Source organism: Microcaecilia unicolor, chromosome 2 (assembly GCF_901765095.1).
Source record: "Microcaecilia unicolor chromosome 2, aMicUni1.1, whole genome shotgun sequence".
NCBI lineage: Eukaryota > Metazoa > Chordata > Amphibia > Gymnophiona > Siphonopidae > Microcaecilia > Microcaecilia unicolor.
Window position 1 is genome coordinate 550725645 of NC_044032.1, and position 19327 is coordinate 550744971.

At 43.9% G+C, this 19327-nt stretch overlaps 1 protein-coding gene across 1 annotated transcript in view; it reads right to left on the reverse strand.

Moving 5' to 3' along the window:
* Positions 1-2964: 2964 nt before the first annotated feature.
* The window catches only part of LOC115462641 (tyrosine-protein kinase TXK-like), a 108149-nt gene continuing 91786 nt past the window's right edge, over positions 2965-19327 (reverse strand). The window contains exons 12-15 of the mRNA XM_030192638.1: positions 17832-17896; positions 16307-16425; positions 6447-6604; positions 2965-3636 (exon numbers count right to left, since the gene is read on the reverse strand). Of these exons, the coding sequence (XP_030048498.1) occupies positions 3568-3636; positions 6447-6604; positions 16307-16425; positions 17832-17896 (411 nt within the window). The 3' untranslated portion in view covers positions 2965-3567. The remainder of the gene's footprint in view (positions 3637-6446; positions 6605-16306; positions 16426-17831; positions 17897-19327) is intronic.

Genomic DNA, 19327 nt, shown 5'->3' on the forward strand with positions numbered 1-19327 from the left:
CACATACGTATCTGCTTCGTTTGGTTTCCATTTTTGGTATGTACAGCATATAAGCATGAAATGTAATGTAATATAATAATGCACTAGGATCAGAGCTTCCAAGGGGGCTCAGTTTTTGAGAAGGAGATTTTAGTACATACTCTAGACTTGCCCCATTCCACTAAGCCCCACCCACTCTGCTCCTGGCTCCACCCCCTGCCACATCTCAATCTCATAGCCAATCCAGAAAATACATTATTTATACCGGTGACAACAGGGATGGATGAGAAGAGCTACAGATATCCATTTTCCATATTCTTCCTGTCATCTCCTCACAAACCTTAACTTAGCTTCCCCATCAGTCACTTTCCTTCTCTTCGGATATAGATGTAGGACAGCTCTGTATATATTATCGCACATCCTAAAGCATCTGTATATCTACTACTGGGAAGCAAGAATAAGCTGAATGGTTACAGATCTCTACACAGGAACTATATACTGACAGAACCTTTCACCTTAGTCACTCATGAAGAGCACAGATATATTCTCACCTAGTACAGAATAAGGAGCTATAAATGAGAAATAAACATGCAGATAATAAATGAAATCAAAACCTCTAAGAAAGCCAGACTCTGTAACCAGTGCAGAGATAGCATTAACCTTCCTAATTCAACCGTCGATTAAAGAGGGGGCTATGGAGCCCTATTCTAAATACCGGGTATATGGTAGTGGCCCCATGAATGCACGTACTGCGTATAGTGCCACGATACCTCCCCTCACCATCTTTAATGTTACTCCTTATCCTATTCCACAAAGACCTGGGTAACATGGATTGGTTAGCCCCAGAGTCCAAAAGTGCCTTTACTGAGATTCCCTCCAACTGGACTTCGTGGAAGAAAAAGGATTCCTGGTCCCTTCCTATTTGACCCATGAATCCTACTTTTTCTCTACAATCCCGAAGGAAATGGCCCCCTTCCCACACTGGAAACACCTTCTGCTTGGCTGGGGCTCCAAGATCCTCCTTCCCTGCTCTCACTCCTTTTCCCGGGCTGGGGAGCCTATCTGGCCCAAAGGCCCCTGGCTGCGAGTGGAAAAGGGATTAAGGGGGAGTTTCTCTGCTTCATAATACAACTCTGCTCCCCTAGTCACGTCCTCTAGGGAGCGAGTTCCTTGCCTAATAAGCCACTCTCACACAGAACCGGGTATAGTGAAGAGGAATTGTTCCACCACTATCTCCTCTACCACCTGTTCTGCCGTTTTCTTATCTGGCTTCAACCATTTGCAAACCAGATCTTTGAGTTTTTGTGCTAAGGCCTGGGGTCTCTCTTCCCCCCTTAGGGCTGTCTCCTGGAAGAGTCTCCAGTAATAATCCTTGGTTAACCCCAGCCTACCTTTAATGGCAGCAACAACCTGTCCATAGTCCAAGGCTTGGGCTGGGGATATGGCCCCTTAGTCTCCCCAGTTAAACAGCCAGCCAGCCTCACAGCCCACTGCTCTGGCAGCCATTTTACCGCCCTAGCAATACGCTCAAAAGTTACCATAAAGTCCTCCACATCATCCTTTTCTCCCATCTTGCCAATGACAAAGGCCCATAGGTAGTAGTTCCTACCGCCATAGGAGAATACTCAGGAGTGACGTGTGCTGCAACTTTCTGTGTCAAGTCCTCCATCACCTGCATCTGGGCTTGCAGGGCTTTAAAGAGGGGTCCCTGCTGCTCCTTCGCAGCCTCTACCACCTGGTGTAAAGCCTGCTGCGAGCCTTCCTGTTGCTTCTGAAATTGGGCTGCCATCCAATGCAGCAACTCCTTCTGTTCCATCTTCGGTGGCGAAGACCCTGTAAAGCAGAGAGAAAAAAACCCCCAAGTGCGGTACTTTTTTTTTCCCTTAACCTCTGTGGGGCCCCTTTAAGAATACAGCCTGGGTCCTATACCTCCTGGCTTTTGCTCCCTTAGCTGCTCTCCCTATCCAGCCATGGCCCTCCCTAGGTACTGCTTACCTTGGGTGACCACTGGTCTGCTCCTTGATAAGGGAAGCTAGGGTCCACTGCAAACACCTCTTCACCGTGGTTCACAGTCTCGGTCCCATCTGGGGTGCCATTGTAAAGGGGGGGGGGGGTCCGCTTCCGCCTCTTGGGTAGAGCCAGCAAGCCTGCGGGGCTCCCAGGGTTCCAGGACAGAATGCTGCTGACACTGGGACTCAGGGCCAAAGTATTTTATTATCAAGGCAATTTCATACAAAAATCATAATATATTCTTCAAAGCAAAAGGTACAGCCCTCTTAATATAGTCTTCAAAAGAAAAAGGTACAGTCCTCATAAGATAATCTTCAAAAGAAAAAAAGGTACAGTCCAGGTCCCAAAATACCTCAGCAAATGCTCAGCTCCTCAAGACCTCAGGCCTTCTATTAGGGCATTAGCTTTCCCTTTCCCCTCCTTCAGAAGGGTGTAGTAAGAGTTCAGCACACTTCCAATATTTCACAACAGTTCAGAACAAATCTTCATGGACAGTCTTTGCACATCAAACCAGTACCACAAATCACCTGCCTTTTCACAGCACAGAGGGAACCCTGCCAAGGAGCAGGGTTGGCAGTTTCTCCCACCTCTCAGCACCACGCCCGGTGTGGCCTTCTCCACTGCCTTCAAGTGCTGGGCAGGGCAACCTTTGAATTCTCCCACTCCATGGTAGCTGGCTCCTCTCCCTTAGGCAGCTCTAGTGGCAGGCTACTTCCTTCCTCCACATACTCCATGGAATCTCTCTCTCCATTCATCTCCCCTCTCTCCTGGTGACTGAGAGCCTCCAGGAAATCTGCTCTCCCCTTCTCACAGCTGGGGGGAATTATATATTGATGGCGAAGCCAGGGAAACTGAGCTTCATCCTTCCCTCTCCCTCTAGTGGGGAAGGGAGTAACAGGTTCACCCTGCCTCAAGACATTGCTCCCCCTGCTGGGGCTGGGAATCCATTCCATTTTTTTAGGACTACTCTCTTCTCTCATTCTTGCAAGGACTTCTGGGACCCATAGTTCTGGGCTCAACTGCTTCATTGGGGAATCTCTGGGGTTTGCCTTGTCACAGAAGGCATCTATTTTAGGCAGGTAGCACAAGCACCTATGCTCCTTTTTAAAATGGGCCCAAATAGCACCTGCTCCGAAGGTATAAATTTGTGTGTATACTGGTATATTTATAAAATATGCACATGCATCATATCTTCATCTCCACTCTGCCCAAATTACACCCCTAGGAACATCTACACTGAGTCCATGCAAAAGTGCACACAGTCTTTTTGTATGTGTACATTTATGTGTATATATGACCACACAATTGTATAAGAGGCTTTTTGCATTTAAAATTGGCTTCGCATTCAGAAAAGCCTTTATACAATTATCACCTGTAAGGACATGCATGGACACTAATCTGTATAGCTGATATTAAGATACATATTTCTGTCTCTAGTCATTCTTCCTGTGCTTTGGACAGCTCTAAATTCCACTGCCAGGTGTTGTTCAGAAAGGGATTTACACAAGTCTAAGATAAAATCTTGCCCGTCCTGACAAAGTATCTGGTAAAGCAGTACCCAAGCTCATCTCTACGTAGTTATCCAGTCTCTGCTAAATCTGTGATAGTCTGGTGTAAAGCTGCAAATGATGGACGACCTTCAGGCTTCTGAAAGACACAAGTTCAAGAAAAACATTTCTTAATTAACAATGTGAAGTCGCAGTCCAGCATGGGCCCGATAAAGAGCGGGGGGGGGGGGGGGGGGGGGGGGGGGGGAGGGGCAGAGAGATTACAAGGGCGCAATGACTTGCATTTGTATGACCCATCATAAAATGTGGCTGGTGAGTGGGCTTCAACTTCCCATAATACAATTCCACAGACTGAATGCATTGAATCAGATCACATATATTTTAGTAAATTCCTCTAGCTAATAGCAATAGCGACCATCCTGCAGGTGGTTCTTGGGGGCAATGGGAGCTTTCTTACACAAAAAGGAGGCCTCGGCCTGAGAATGAACCCAAGTGTGCCTAAAATATCTTTACTTCAAAAAAAAGTATTCAAATAAAATCTTTAAGGTTGTTTTTCCGCATTTAAGTTTTCATGTTCATTCAGCAGGAAAACTTGGTGTTGAAAGACGTCTGAAAGTTCCTTCTACTTATAGGCAGTGGAATGTGGTGGGCCACTGGGGCCATCAATATTTTGCCCAACACAGCATCAGAACCTAAAGAGCTTGGAGCAGGACTGAAGACTGATTCATGTGGCTTCTAAAAAACAAAGCTGAAACAATGGTGCTTATTTTAGATGCAGTTAAAGAAAGTGAGAAATAGACCAGGAACAATCGAGGAGACTTCTAAGGGTGTAAAACATTTATTGGTGAAGACTCGACACAGCACTGTGTTTCGGTGGTCAGCCTGCTTCAGGAGATCTTTTGATAAGTTAGTCTGCTTCAGGAGTCTTCAGATAGTATATGTAAAAACATCAAAAGATCTTCTGAAGCAGGCTAACCGCCGAATCGCAGTGCTGTGTCGAGTCTTCACCAATAAATGTTTTGCCACCTTTAGAAGTCTCCTCGTTTGTTCCTGGTCAGCCTGGTCTGTTTCCCACTTTCTATAACTCTCTGTTGTTTACCGTGGGATCTCAGTGCTCCTCTGCTTAGGCGGTATTTCACTGAACTGCTTATTTTAGGTGCACCATTCATGTTTTAGATGTGCATAAACTGGCTTTTAGACAAGTATATTAAATACACATCTAAATCCTAATTTTTAGAAAGCAAGGATATACACGGCAAACTCAAAAAATGTGCATATGGCAAAGGGGGTGTGATCTGGGTGGCACTAAAAATATGAACATGCATTAAAAAAGGGGAATGCGCGTCTGTGGCTATATAGATTGATATTGGGATTTATATCTGCTACCCAGGACTTCTAGGTTTAAGAAAGTTGATTGATTTTTAATGCTCCACTGGAGGGATTAGAAGTGGTTTCCTTCTCTTCCTCCCCCAAAAAGGGAAACTAGAAACGAATATCAGACTCTGCGACAGCAACAGAAAAATACACGTGTATGTTTCTAAACTGGCTGCCATGAATGTGTATCTTCTAGAACTTAACATGTGTAATGTGGGTATTTTGGAACATACATGTGTAAAACAAATAACATACATGTGTAAAACAAATATTTCTTCACTCAGCGTATAGTTAAGCTCTGAAACTCTTTGCCAGAATAAGTGACAAAAACAGTTAATGTAGCTGGGTTTAAAAAAAAAAGGTTTGGACAAATTCCTGGAGGAAAAGTCTATAAACCATTATTAAGGTAGACCTGGGGAAAGCCACTGCTTATCACTGGGGTTAAGTAGCATGGAATATTACCACTTTTTGGGACTCTGTGACCTAGATGGACCACCTGTGGGAACAGGATAATGAGCTAGATAGACCCTTGTTCTGACCCTGTAGGGCAACTCATGTTTTTATTTGTCAACATGTACAAGTTTATGTGGCTGTGCTGCCCAAATGATAATTTAGACATTTATGGTTCTAAATGGATTTTGCTGCAGCACATAACCAGCAAATAAGCATACATTCTTCAATGTGTTTTAGAACAGGCTCTATGTCGTCAGATGGATCCTATTCTAAATTACTGACAGAAGTCGAGATGTCCTAACCTGATTTGTACAGCCTTTCTAAAGTTCCACTCTAAATGTGTAGGGGCAAAACACTTGAAGTGGGGAAGGAGAACATATTTCCCTGTCACAATGGCCACCTTTCTCTTTCTCTCTGGCATGCAGTGTTCTGTTTCAGCAGCAGAAAAGAGAGGGTGACTGAAGCATTTCTGCTCCCATAGTTACCACTATCTGATAGAGAAAGATAAAGAGACAGAGAAAGGTCAGTGAAGAGATGAAGACAAAGACTGGGGATGTAGAGGGGTAATAGGGGTGGCAGAAGGTGAGGATGAAGCTGAGGCTAAGGAGTGACAGGCAAGGGTGGACAGAGTGGTAATTGAGAATAACAGAGGGGTAACTGAGAAAGAGAGATGAAGGGATGGTTGAGGACAAGAAAAAAGTATAGAAGAGAGTGAGACAAAGAGGAATAGGAATAATTTGAAGCACTGCTGTGCTACTCTAAGCCACATCAGAAACCACACAGATATCATACTGTCATAGGTGCTATACTTGGGCCCAGGGAGAAAGGGTGGTGAAAGCCAAAAATGTGGTGAGCTCTGATAATGTAAGGAAGGCTCTGAGGCACTTGGAGGAGAAACACCCTCTTGCTCTTGTCTACCAAGACATCTGCTTGTTAGTTGGACTTGTTATTTGGGAGGGGACTATAAAAAACAAATATGAATTTATTAAAAGAAAAACTATAGTAAAACAGATTTCAAAATGTTCTTCCTATACAGAACCATTCCTAGTAGAAAGAAAGAAGGGTCATCAGATCTCTGACAGTTCATACCAGAGCACAGGTGGGAGAAGAGAAGGAACCAACCTCATGCCAGCAACTTTGCATTACTTCATACACAGCCAGTGAGGCCTGGTGCGGACGGTAGAGCCTGAACCCTTTCGAAATCTCCTCCACTACCTCAGAATTGGATCTCCTTTCAAAAGGCATCTTCCCCTCTGTGAAGACCTCCCACATCAAAACTCCTTCAAATAAAATAGGAATTAGAATCACCTCTCATTAAAGGAAAGCAAAGCAAAATAAAGGCAGCAATTTGACTGCAATGAGTGTAATGTAGACATACACTCAGCACTGCAAGAACTGATGTTTATTAGGGATAAGCAGTCAGAAAATATTTGTGCCTTTTATTGTCCAGGTTTATTTTTCATTTTGGAACAAATGTCTTTATGAACGCGCTCTCTTTGCACATAACCCCTAATTCTAGAAATTTGCACACCCAACTTTACATTTAGTGTACACATTTGTGCATGCAAGTTTTAGAATAAGGGCAGTTACATTAGAGAATGTCATGGGGACAAAGTTTGTTCCCGTCCCCACCCTGTCCCCGCAGGTTCTGTCTCCGTCCCCGCTCCGTCCCCACAGGCCCTCTCTCCATATCCGCCGCATCCCCATGGGCTCTGTCCTCATCTGTAGAAGCCTTGAACACTCATGATTTTATATTTAAATCTTTTTATTAAAATATAAAAAGGAACAATATGCTGTGCAGCTATTGTATATAAATTACAAATAGACAACAATAATAACAATGAGCAGCTGTAATAACCCTCCTTCCCACTACCACCCTCTTCCCTTCCAACCCCAACAATGGGTGATTTCTACTAAACCAAGGAATCTAATTCACACTATTAAAATGTCCAGAGGTAAAAAATACAACCCATTCTATATGCCCTAGAGGGGGAAAATATGCCCTATGAAGCACTGTTATGATTTTTAATCTGTAGAAAAATAAGTCATCAACAATCTCAGGATTCAGTCTAGCTCTCCTGTCTTCCATAGTCACTCCTGGAATAGAAGTTGTCTTCTTAGAAGATGTGCTGGTAGCAGGATGTACAGGATCCCTCATGCAAATTTTGCTAGTTGTGGCCAGTATGTTTGCTTGTTCTTCCAAAAACTCAAAATATTTTTGAAGACATCACTCAAACATAAATAACAGTTCAGTTCATTAACAGGCTTCAAAGTACAAAATGACATGGGAACAAAGTTTGTCCCTGTCCCTGTGGGCTCTGTCCCCATCCCCGCCCCACCCCCGTGGGATCTGTCCCCGTCCCCATGGGATCTGACCCTGCTCCGTCCCCACGAGCTGTGTCCCCATCCCCGCGGTTACTGCAGTTCCCTGTCCCCATGTCATTCTCTAAGTTACACGCATAACTTAATTTGATTATTTATTTAGAACATTTATAGCCCACATATTCCCAACATAGCAGGCTTTAAGTGGCTAACAATTTATAAAGAATGAACATCAAACAAATGCAAGGGTGGAACAGAGAAGGCACATCTGGGGGGGGGGGGGGGGGAACAACAGGGGAAGCCAAAGAGGGACCGCAGGAAGTTAAGGAACAGCTGAGTAGGTTTTATCACATAGATGAGTCTTGAGGAGTTTCTTAAACAGGGCGTGGTCGGTAGTTTCCCTTAATGCGGATGGCAGAGCATTCCAGTATTGTGGACTCATCAAGCAAAAAGAGGAGGCGAAGAGCAATTTGTACCATACATTCTTGCAGTTAGGATAGTGGAGATGTAGATAAGTACGGGACGGCTTCTTGGAGTTTCTTGGAGGGAGGTCAATCAGGCTGAACATATAAACTGGAGCATCCCCATAAGATGTTTATGTTTATCGGGTATTTGGTATACCCACCTTTTGGCACAACACATCAAAGTGGTTTACAAAACTAAATAAATTATAGAAAAGGAAAGGTACTCCAATACTTTATAGGAAAGTAGAACATCCATAGAGAAAACAATTAGCAGAGATAGTGAGAAAAGAGGAAGAGTAGGGAAACAGAAGAAACACCGACTCCCTACTGATGCCTGGACTGGTTGTCCACTTGAGCAGAACGTCCTTAGAGGAGTGAGAAGAATCAAGTTTTCACAGCAGTGACATACCAAGGGTGGGGCGGTGGGAGCGGTCCACCCCAGGTGCACACTGCAAGGGGGTGGAGGGAGCAGCCGTGCAGCTGTTGGCTCCACTAGATCCCTGCTCCCTCTGACGTTACTTCCTATTCCAGGGCAGGGAACTGGCAGAGCCGACAACAGCACGTCTGCTCCCTGCACACCAAGGAGGTGATGCACTGGGGGGGGGGGGGGGGGGGGGGGGTGGAGGTGATGCACCAGGAGGGGTGATATGCTTGGGGGGGGTGCAAAGCAGCGATCCGCCCCGGGTGGCAGCCGACATAGGCAAGCCACTGTTTCTCAGTAGCAGAAATATAAGTGGAGAACGTCAGTGTAGTATCTAAATGTCAAAATTATATGAATAGTTGGGGAACACCACTCCATAAAAAAACCTTCATTGGACCCTACCTGTCCTTCCAACTATCGCCCAATTTCCCTCCTCCCTTTTCTATCCAAGATACTTGAATGTGCTGTTCACCGTCGTTGCTTTGACTTTCTTTCATCTCAAGATCCACTTCAATCTGGCTTTTGCCCCCTTCATTCAACTGAAACAGCACTTACTAAAGTCTCCAATGACCTATTCCTGGCCATATCCAAAGGGCTCTATTCTATCCTCATCCTTCTGAATCTATCTGCTGCTTTTGACACTGTTGATCACAGCCTACTCCTTGATACACTGTCCTCACTTGGATTTCAGGGCTCTGTTCTTTCCTGGTTTTCTTCTTATCTCTCCCAGCGTACTTTTAGTGTATACTCTGTTGGATCCTCTTCTACTTCTATCCCACTGTCAGTTGGTGTACCTCAGGGATCTGTCCTGGGACCTCTTCTTTTCTCCATCTGTACTTCTTCCCTTGGTACTCTGATCTCATCCCATGGTTTTCAGTATCATCTTTATGCTGACGACTCCCAGATCTACCTCTCCACACCAGAAATCTCAGAAGGAATCCAGGCCAAAGTATCAGCTTGCCTGTCTGACATTGCTGCCTGGATGTCTCAGCGCCATCTGAAACTAAACATGACCAAGACTGAGCTTCTTATCTTTCCCCCTAACCCAACCTCTCCTCTTCCCTCATTCTCAATTTCTGTGGATAACACTCTCATCCTTCCTGACTCATCAGCTTGTAACCTTGGGGTCATTTTCAACTCCTCCCTTTCCTTCTCTGGACATATTCAGCAGACTGCTAAAACCTGTCATTTCTTTCTCTATAATATTACCAAAATTCGCCCTTTCCTTTCTGAGCACACTACCAGAACCCTTATCCACACTCTTATCACCTCTCGCTTAGACTATTGCAACTTGCTTCTCACAGGTCTCCCACTTAGCCATCTCTCTCCTCTTCAATCTGTTCAAAATTCTGCTGCACGACTAATATTCCGCCAATGTCGCTATTCTCATATTAGGTCTCTCCTCAAGTCACTTCACTGGCTCCCTATCCATTTCCGCATACAGTTCAAACTCCTCTTATTAACTTATAAATGCATTCACTCTGCAGCTCCTCAGTACCTCTCCACTCTCATCTCTCCCTACACTCCTCTCCAGGAACTCCGTTCACTGGGTAAATCTCTCTTATCTGCATCCTTCTCCTCCACCGCTAACTCCATACTCTGTTCCTTTTACCTTGCTGCACCATATGCCTGGAATAGACTTCCTGAGCCAGTATGTCAAGCTCCATCTCTGGCTGTCTTCAAATCTAAGCTAAAAGCCCACCTTTTTGATGCTGCTTTTAACTCCTAACCCTTATTCACTTGTTCAGAAACCTTATTTTATCATCCTCACTTTAATATTCCCTTATCTCATATTTGTCCTGTTTGTCTGTCCTAATTAGATTGTAAGCTCTGTCGAGCAGGGACTGTCTCTTCATGTTCAAGTGTACAGCGCTCCGTACGTCTAGTAGTGCTATAGAAATGATAAGTAGTAGTAGTATGGGTAGATGCGGTGACCCACGGCTAAAACAGCCACAATCTTTTGTTGATTTAAGAAAAGATGATGGGACAAAAGCCAGTCTACAACCTTATTGATACAGGACTGAAGTGAAGACAAGTCAGGGTTATAGGGATCCTGAGAGGAGACCAAAAGGATATCGTCAGCATAGAAGTAGCATTGAATAAGGGATTCCTGGATAAGGATGGCTAAAGGGCCAAAGAAAATGTTAAAGAGTAGTGGGGAGAGAACAGACCCTTGTGGCATACCACAGCAAATGGGAATAGAGCCCAGTGTAGAACTTGAGAGAGAAACTTGAAAAGCTCTATCAGAGAGAAAAGAAGAAAACCAATGAAGAACCGTATCAGACAAGCTCAGAGACTCAAGCCTAGCCAAGAGCAGAGAATGATTTACCAGATCAAATGCTGAGGACAGGTCCATTGAATAAGGAGTAGGACCCATCCTTTATCAATCACTGAGTAACAATCCTTAAGAAGTGAGACAATAACTGTCACAGTTGAGTGATCAGGGCAGAAAACCAGCCTGGAAGGGGTGCAAAATGTTAGAGGATTCCATGTGCTGAAATAATTGTGCAAAGGTCGATTTTTCAACAAGTTTACTTAGAAAGGGAAAATTGGAGACAAGATGGTAATTAGAAGAGAGAGTAGGAACAAGAGAGGATTTTTTCAGGATCAGACTTACAAGTGTGGATTTCCATGGTTTGACGACTTCACCAGAGGACAGGCTATTGACAACCATACTGTATGCAAGAGAGAAGAGGCAATGGGCATCTAATGGCAACCAGTGGGAAGGGTACTGGATCCAGAGGACAGGTCATCTTTATAGCAGACTGCAAGATTTTATTATACTGGATCATTGTCAGAATATTGAAGTGAGGCCATGAGGGAACGAAGGATGGAGTCCCCAGAGGGGGATCTGAGTAATGGGCAGAAGAAAGTGATGAGGAGAAGGAAGATCTAGAGACGTGAGTGGGTGGGGAAGAATGAACAGGAAAAGAAGGAAGGGGAAGGGCCAGAATAGGAGAGGCAGGAGGGAAGAATGAAGGGACGTGATTGGAGGAAAAGAAGGATACAAATTCCTGGGCAGAGATGGAGGGGGGAAGAGACCATGAGGAGGAGAGAGAAGTCAGGTCTGAGGCTAACGAAAAGAGTTTTTTTGGGATGGTTGGGAGCTCTATGAAGAAGTTCCGTAAAATAATTATGATGGATAATCTTAAGATCAGAATGGTAGTCCTGGAACAGAGAATGGAATAACTGCAGGGACGCAGGATCCTTATGCTTTCTCCAAAGTCACTCCATTCTGTGAAGACATTGTCTGGAGAGCTGAAGGTAGGGTTACCATATGGCTCCAGAAAAAGGAAAACAGATTGAGCCAGTCTGGGTTTTATTTCCATTGCGTTCAATGGAAGCAAAACCCGAACTGGATCACTGTGTCCTCTTTTCTCTGGAGCCATATGGTAACCCTAGCTGAAGGTCCCCTTTATACCAGGGTTTCGAATGTGGGCAGGACAACATCTGGGGCAGCAGAGCATGATCAGTGAGCGCTGACTGAAGGGTAGAATTCCATAATAAAGCTTGAGAATCCAGGAAGGCTGATGTAAAATCTGCCGGAAAAAAGGAAAATAATGGGGGAAGTGAAGTAGGATCAAGAGGCCTTATGGGGTGGGAGGAAGGAATGGCAGGAGGAGGCAGTGAAGGAACAACTACCATAAGTGAGACTGCAACTAAGTAATTATCTGTCCAGATAGGAAAAGGAAAGGAGTGAACAGTTAGAAAGGGAAAAGGGGCTAGTAGCCAAGTCAAGAATATGGCCTGCCAAATGTGTGAGAGCTACCACATGCTGGGATAGTCCTAAATCTTAAAAGAGCAATATAAGGCATTTATCAACTGCATGGAGGGGAGAATCATAATGAATGTTGAAACCACCCAAAAAGAGGAGTGAGGAATACCATATTGAGATGTTGGAAAAAAAAGAAACAAAAGCTTCCTGGTCACAGAACGAAGAGGCAGGGGGGAAAATAAACCAGCAGGATGTAGATAGCAGGGGAAAAACCTAATTTAAGAAGGAGGGCCTCTGGAAATGAAGAGGATCTCAGAGACACACAAGAGATAGGAAGAAAGGAGGGAGCTAAAGTGCCAGGCCTCAAGTGGGTCTGGGAGCAGAGAACGCTGAGTAGTTCAGGGGGAGACACTGTGTGAGAAATGCCTCCTCGCCCTACGGAGCCAAGTCTCTGTGAGGAAGAAGAGGGATCCTGGGTGAGTGATAAGAATATCATTTGAAGAGGCCATTTTAGTGCGTAGAGAATGGCAGTTGAGAAGCAGTACAGAAAGTGACAGCAAGGAGCAAGGTAGGTATGAGGAGCTTAGAAGAGGGGGGCAAGACATTGTGGGAAAGCGGACAGGGAGACAAGAAATAAGGACGAGAAGAAGAAGGAAGAGGGAGGGGGATGAGGCAATTACCCCAGAAAACAGAAATGTGGAACATAGAAAAAGGGTTATATTCGCCCAACAATGGCAACCCTAGAAGGAACTGAGGGGCCCTTTTACTAAGCCGTGTAGGTGCGTACGCACGTCCTATGTGCGTCAATTTTGAACTACCACCCAGATATTGCGTGGCTTGGGCGGTAATTTCATTTTTACGCTCGTCCACTAGGCACCTGAAAATTTCCAGTGCATGGCGCTAATGGGCAGTAATCGGCATTGTAAGCTCATAGACCATTACCGCCTGGTTAACGCGTGAGACTTTACCGCTAGGTCAATGGGTGGCAGTAAGGTCTTAGGCCCAAAATGGATGTGCACTAGTTTTTATTTTGCCATATGTCCATTTTCGCCCCCCCCCCCCCAAAAGGTCTTTTTGCAGGCACGCTGAAAAATGGACCTGTGCACATCCAATACATGCGTCTACACCAGTGCAGGCCACTTTTCGGTGCAGCTTAGTAAAGGACCCCCAAATAAAATACCAGCAAAGTAACGGAAGAGAACGTCGAGTTAATATTGTCATCCAGGAGTCACCCCAAGGAGCTCGCCCAAGGAGCACAATCTGCTCATGTGCGCCAGGAGCATAGCTACGTGGGGCCATGGGGACCTGGGCCCCCGTAGATTTGGCCCTGGACCCCCCTCCCGCCGCCAACCCGCCATCAACCCGTCATCGCCTACCTTTGCTGGCGGGGGACCCCAACCCCTGCCAGCCGAGGTCCTTTTCTACCTTTGTTCTGTTTCTGAGTTTGACATCCTGCGCATTGTACTTGCAGGATGTCAGACTCAGAAACAGAATGAAGGAAGAAGAGGACCTTGGCTGGTGGGGGTGGGGTTGGGGTCCCCCGTCAGCAAAGGTAGGCAACGGCGGGGGAGGGTTGGTGGCGGGAGGGGAGGTCGAGAGGGTCGTCGGCAGGGGGGGTGGGGGTCAAAGTTGGTGGTGGTGGCGGCGGGGGGGGGGTCGGAAATGGCAGGGGGGGTGTCGGCAATGGTGGGGGGGGGGGGTCGGCGGAACCGGGGAGGGGCTAAAATGTGCCCCCTCTCCTCGGTCTCTGGACCCCCCTACCGCCGAAGTCTGGCTACGCTCCTGTAATGTGCGCAATCCTTCAGAATCAACGTTAAAAGTCAATAATAGGCTATAATGGTGTTAATTGGAGCTAATTGGCACCAACTAGCCGTTACAAGTGTAGTCAGGATTCTACAAATTGCACATGCAAAATCCATAGCATACAACTCAAAGGGGGTGCGGACCTAGGAGGGGCATGGACGGGTCACGGTGTTCCTAGCAGTTATGTACATGGGCTACAGAATACTAGCAGTTACATGCCTAACTGCAAATTGTTAGACATGAGCATTTACTCCAGCCATTTGGCTAGTGCAAGTGCTTGTGCCTAAAGTAAGGTATGTTAACTGCAAACTTATGCTAGGACTCTATAATGGATATTGCACACAAGTGTCGTTATAAAATCTGTACTTAAGGCCTCTTTTATCAAGCCACACTAGCAGTTCCCATGGGCTTTGTGGGCATTACTGCATAGGAGCTGCTAGCATGGGTCGATAAAAGAGGCCCTTAGCGCGCATCATCCCGGTTCCTAACTTTAGACAACCGATAAAGAATTATTCCCCCAGTGCCAGGGGAGTAGCCAGATAGCAGATTTTGGGTGGGCCTAGTCAAGAAGTGGGTGGGCACCAAGTGTTCTCCTCCCCCTCCCCCCCCCCCCCCCCAAATGCGATGAGGCCAGTATCAGCAGCTTAGGAAGCTTAGACTGCTGAAGTGGAAAGCAGTGTTTTCAGCACCATCAGGGGGAGGTCTTTAGCTGGCGAAACTTGGGATCCCCACTAGCTAGTACTAAATATGTGCTGCTGTTGGGTGGGCCTGAGCCCTAAGTGGATGGGCCCTGGCCCACCCAGGCCCACCTGTGGCTACATCCAGGGGTGTGCTGGTAAATTGTTAACAGGAGGCTCTCTCTCGCCAGCAAAGTAAAAGAGAATTCAGGAGGGGCCCAAGCCCACATTTTGGGATCCATTTGTTAAAGTAGCCATGGAGAACCGGCTCCCAAATTCTTAAAAACTTAAACCACTCTCGAGAGCCTGTGAGAGCCTGCTCCAGCACACCACTGCTACATCACTGCCCAGTGCATACTTTTAAATAAGAAGGTGGTTAATCAAATTTTAATAAACTTTAAACGATATTAACTGTAGGATTTTGGAATGGGGGTGGACCAATTCAATTCCAATACAAGGATGAAGATTTTAAAAAATGTATTTGCAAATTAAATAGACTTGATGCAGATCTGTTTTTCGGCACAGAGGTGTCTGCCTCAGGAGTCAAAACATTCAGTACAGCAGTTTATAAATGGCAATTTTCAAAATCTCACATAAGCAAAGTGTCTATGGTAAAGATAGTACTGACAAGACAATAAACAACTCTGAACGCTTTTCACAGCATGGCTGCAATAAAGCAAACACAGAAACACAGTTGTTAGGAGTTGTTTATTCTCTTGTCAGCACCATCTTTACCATAGGCATTTTGGTTTGTGCAATTGACACTTTGCTTCTATGAGATTTAGAAAATTGGCATTTATAATCTGTTGTACTAAATGTTTTGACTCCTGAGGCATGCGCCTCTGTGCCAAAACGCAGATCTGTGTCAAGTGAAGTCTATTTAATTTGTAAATAAATTCTTTTTTACCTTCACTTTTGTGTTGGAGTTGAATTGGTCCTCCCCCCTCCCATTTTTTGTTTTGTGGTTTTTCATATTGTGGATTACCACCTTCTCTTCTGAGCGGCTTTTGGAATGTATCATAATTCGATATACATTTGATATAACCAATTCAGGGAGCTACTTATTTTAATAACCTGGCTCTGTTTTCTATTAGGGGGTATGAGAAGCACCACTTAGGATACCAAGGAAACCTAGTCAATGCCTGGCTCACCAAGCCTGATATAACATTTTTCTATGAGTTACATAACATATATTAATTAACTTGTCGTTGTTACTTGCTAAGATTTCTTCTTGAACTGACCACTAGTGTTCTCATCCACACAAAGATATGAATGCTTGTCTCAGTCAGTGAAACTGAATATTGTTATCCATCCAGATGTTTTTGCTTTCTAGAAAATTCCACAATAGGAGGTGGAATGCATTGAATGCAATTGTAACTTTTTAATGTTGTATCACTGAATTTCTTTTGTTGTTGTTGATGCCAATATAATATTTTGTTGATGTTCCTCACTTGGAACAGTTTAGTGAAGAAAAAAATAAAATGTTGAAAGCCTGACCCCGATATATTTCATATATAGCATTGATTTTAAGAGGGCTTTCAGCCATAGTTTTCTTCTTTTGGCCCACTACATCAACTTACCAAATGACCAGACATCTGATTTACTGCTGTACTTTCTGAAGTGGAAAACTTCAGGAGGTGACCATTTTATTGGGAATTTGGCACCCAAGGAGCTGATATATTCATCATCCTGAACATACCTAGAGAAGACCAAGTAATGTGATACTGTGAACTACAGATTAACAAAAATTCCAGCAATGTACAGGTTGTTGGTGAGGCCTCACTTGGAATACTGTGATCAACTGTAACCAGGTGTGCCTGTGTATATAAATATTTTTGGAATGTTAGAACTATTACATATAGAGCTGTGTGGGGTAGTTAATTCTAAAGAAAAGGACTTCCACTCCTTTAAAAAATCATGGGAGAAGTTTTGGAACACAATACAACCAATGACGAGAAAGAAAATCCTTCAAAGATTACAGTGGAGCACTAGGAAATCTGACCACTCTGCGGACCCCAAGAAAAATTGACTGACTGGAAGAATGGGAATAAGGGAATAAAGGGGGGGAGGGGCGGTGGGAGGGAGGGTGGTTACGGAAAGGGAGTAAGAATAAAGTTCGTAAATAAGAAAAAGGTTGGATGTTGTTTGGATGCACAGCTACCTATGTGGGACTATGATCGATATATTTGCTTTGGTCTTTAATAAAGTTGATTTAAACATAATTATTTTTGGAAAGGACAGAGTTGGTCTTGCCCTTCGTGAAGACTTATGATGGACAATTAGATGAAGAATCATTAGCTACATTTAGCCCCTGTATAGACTCACATTGGGCGTCTTTTATCAAGCCGCTCTTGCGATTCCCATGCAGCAATGCTGACCAAGCTCATTCAAAGTGATGGGCTTTGTCAGCATTGCCACACCGGGGCCCTCTAGTGAGGCTTGATAAAAGACACCCTAGTTTCTTACATTTCTTAAATGTTTAGCATGCTTCTTTTTGTCAATTACAAATAAAACTGGGATAGACACATAGGGCTCTTAGTGATAGAATAAGAGGAATGGCAACAAGACTAGCAAGACCTGTAATAAAATAGCAAACAGATACATTCAGGTAGACTAATACTTTGAAGATAATGGCCACCTTTCCAAAACATTGATGAAGAGAAGTCTTGTAACACCACAAGCTTCTCAAGCTAATATAGGAGACATTGTTCATAATCTTGGCAAAATTATCTGAGAATGTGTGGCTGTTTCTTTTTGTTAAAGAACCACACAAAATGATGAACGTTATTTATATACATTTGCAACCTTTGAAAATTTCCCTAGAAAAATTGCACATTTGCATTTACACCTGCTCTTTGGGATGTATAAATATTCTGGATAAAATTACACACCCACGGTTGAATTTTCAAAAGTATGTTATTATCATAAGCTCCTCCCCAACTTCACCTTCCGAACCACCTCTTCCAAAAGTGTACATGTATAAATTTAACCACATATCGGCAACAATTCTGTAACAAGTCATTTCTGCAAATAAAGCACTGCTTTTCCTGTTAAAAAGACTTTGAACATTACCCATGAATGAGATTTTTTGTTTTGCTACTTTACCTTGTCATTCCAAAATCTGATATTTTAATTATCTGTCTCTCATTAACCAAACAGTTTCTTGCTGCCTACAAAAGAAAAAGAAACATGCATGTATGCAATGGTAAGCATAATCTATTTAAACCATACTAAAGAAACTCCAGCTTGTCAAATGCAAGGATCAGAAGCAGCCCAGACAGGTTCTTTATACTTACAGTTTCAACTTGGCCAAGTTTCACCAATTAGGCTGCATCAAGGGTATAGACATAAAACAGCTAACCATGGACAAAGAAGGCTTAACCCAGGTAGCAAAACTGACCATCCTAGATGACTTCAGCAATAGTTCTCACAGAAAGTGGAGGTATGAAACTGCTGCTCCACTTTCTGTGAGAAAACTAATTCTGAAGTCATCTTGGATGGTCAGTTTTGCTACCTGGGCTAAGCCTTCTTTGCCCCTGGTTAGCAGTTTTATTGTCTCTACCCCTGATGCAGCCTAATTAGCAAAATGTGGCCACATCGGGACTGTATGAATAAAGAACCTGTTTGGACTTCCAGTGCCTGCTTTCTGTCTTTTCTTTCTGCTGTTGCAAGACACTCAGCACCTCTTTTATTACCAGGATCAGAAGCAGTGACGTCTATGTAAGTAACTTCTAGTATAGACACAAGGAACGCTATTTTCTCCTGTTATTGTCTACTATCCTCATTCTACTTGTCTGCACAAATGCATTTGAAACCAGTTTAAAATAGGCTTTCCACGTATTCTAGGAGAATTAAAGACCATTGTTTTTTCAGGGTTAATTTAGTTTTAAACTAGTTTCAAACTCATTAGAGGAAGAAAAGTGATAAGGATTACATTGTATTTCTAAAGCACCAGTCCAAACCCTTGCATTCTGTTGCATTCACAGTGTCCAATACCATCTCAGGTTCCCCAAATATGAGCCACATAACAGCAGCAGAGTGTAGTCAATGACAGCAAAATAGGAACGGACTCTGTGCTTTTGGTTTCCATATCTAGTCTTTTCCCACTTTTTGGAGGTAATTTTGTAACGGAATTTTTTTTTTTTGTATACGAAGCTTGTTGTTTTTTTTTAATGTTTCAACATTTTTATTGATGATAGTTCCGAGGAACATGTCCAACCATTGAGAATTCCAAATTTACAAATAGCAGTATGCTCTCAAAAGGCAACATAATATGTGTCATCAACAAACTTTTACCTGTTTAACCCCTCCCCCTACCCCTCTGCATTGAAAATCCATGAGTGCCAAAGTGCTGAAAAACAAAGCATAAATCCAACATAGCACGTCAGTAATTTTTATTTTTGTTACATTTGTACCCCGCACTTTCCCACTCTCAATAACAAAACGTTCCCCTCCAACCTCCCCCTACCCACCCCAGCTTAACCCCAAGTTAACAATGCACTAAATGCAATAAACAATGATCATTTAAATTGCCAGCTGTAAAATTGTGAAAAACCCCAATCTATTTCACCTCCTGAAATATGTAACTCTAAAATGTAGAG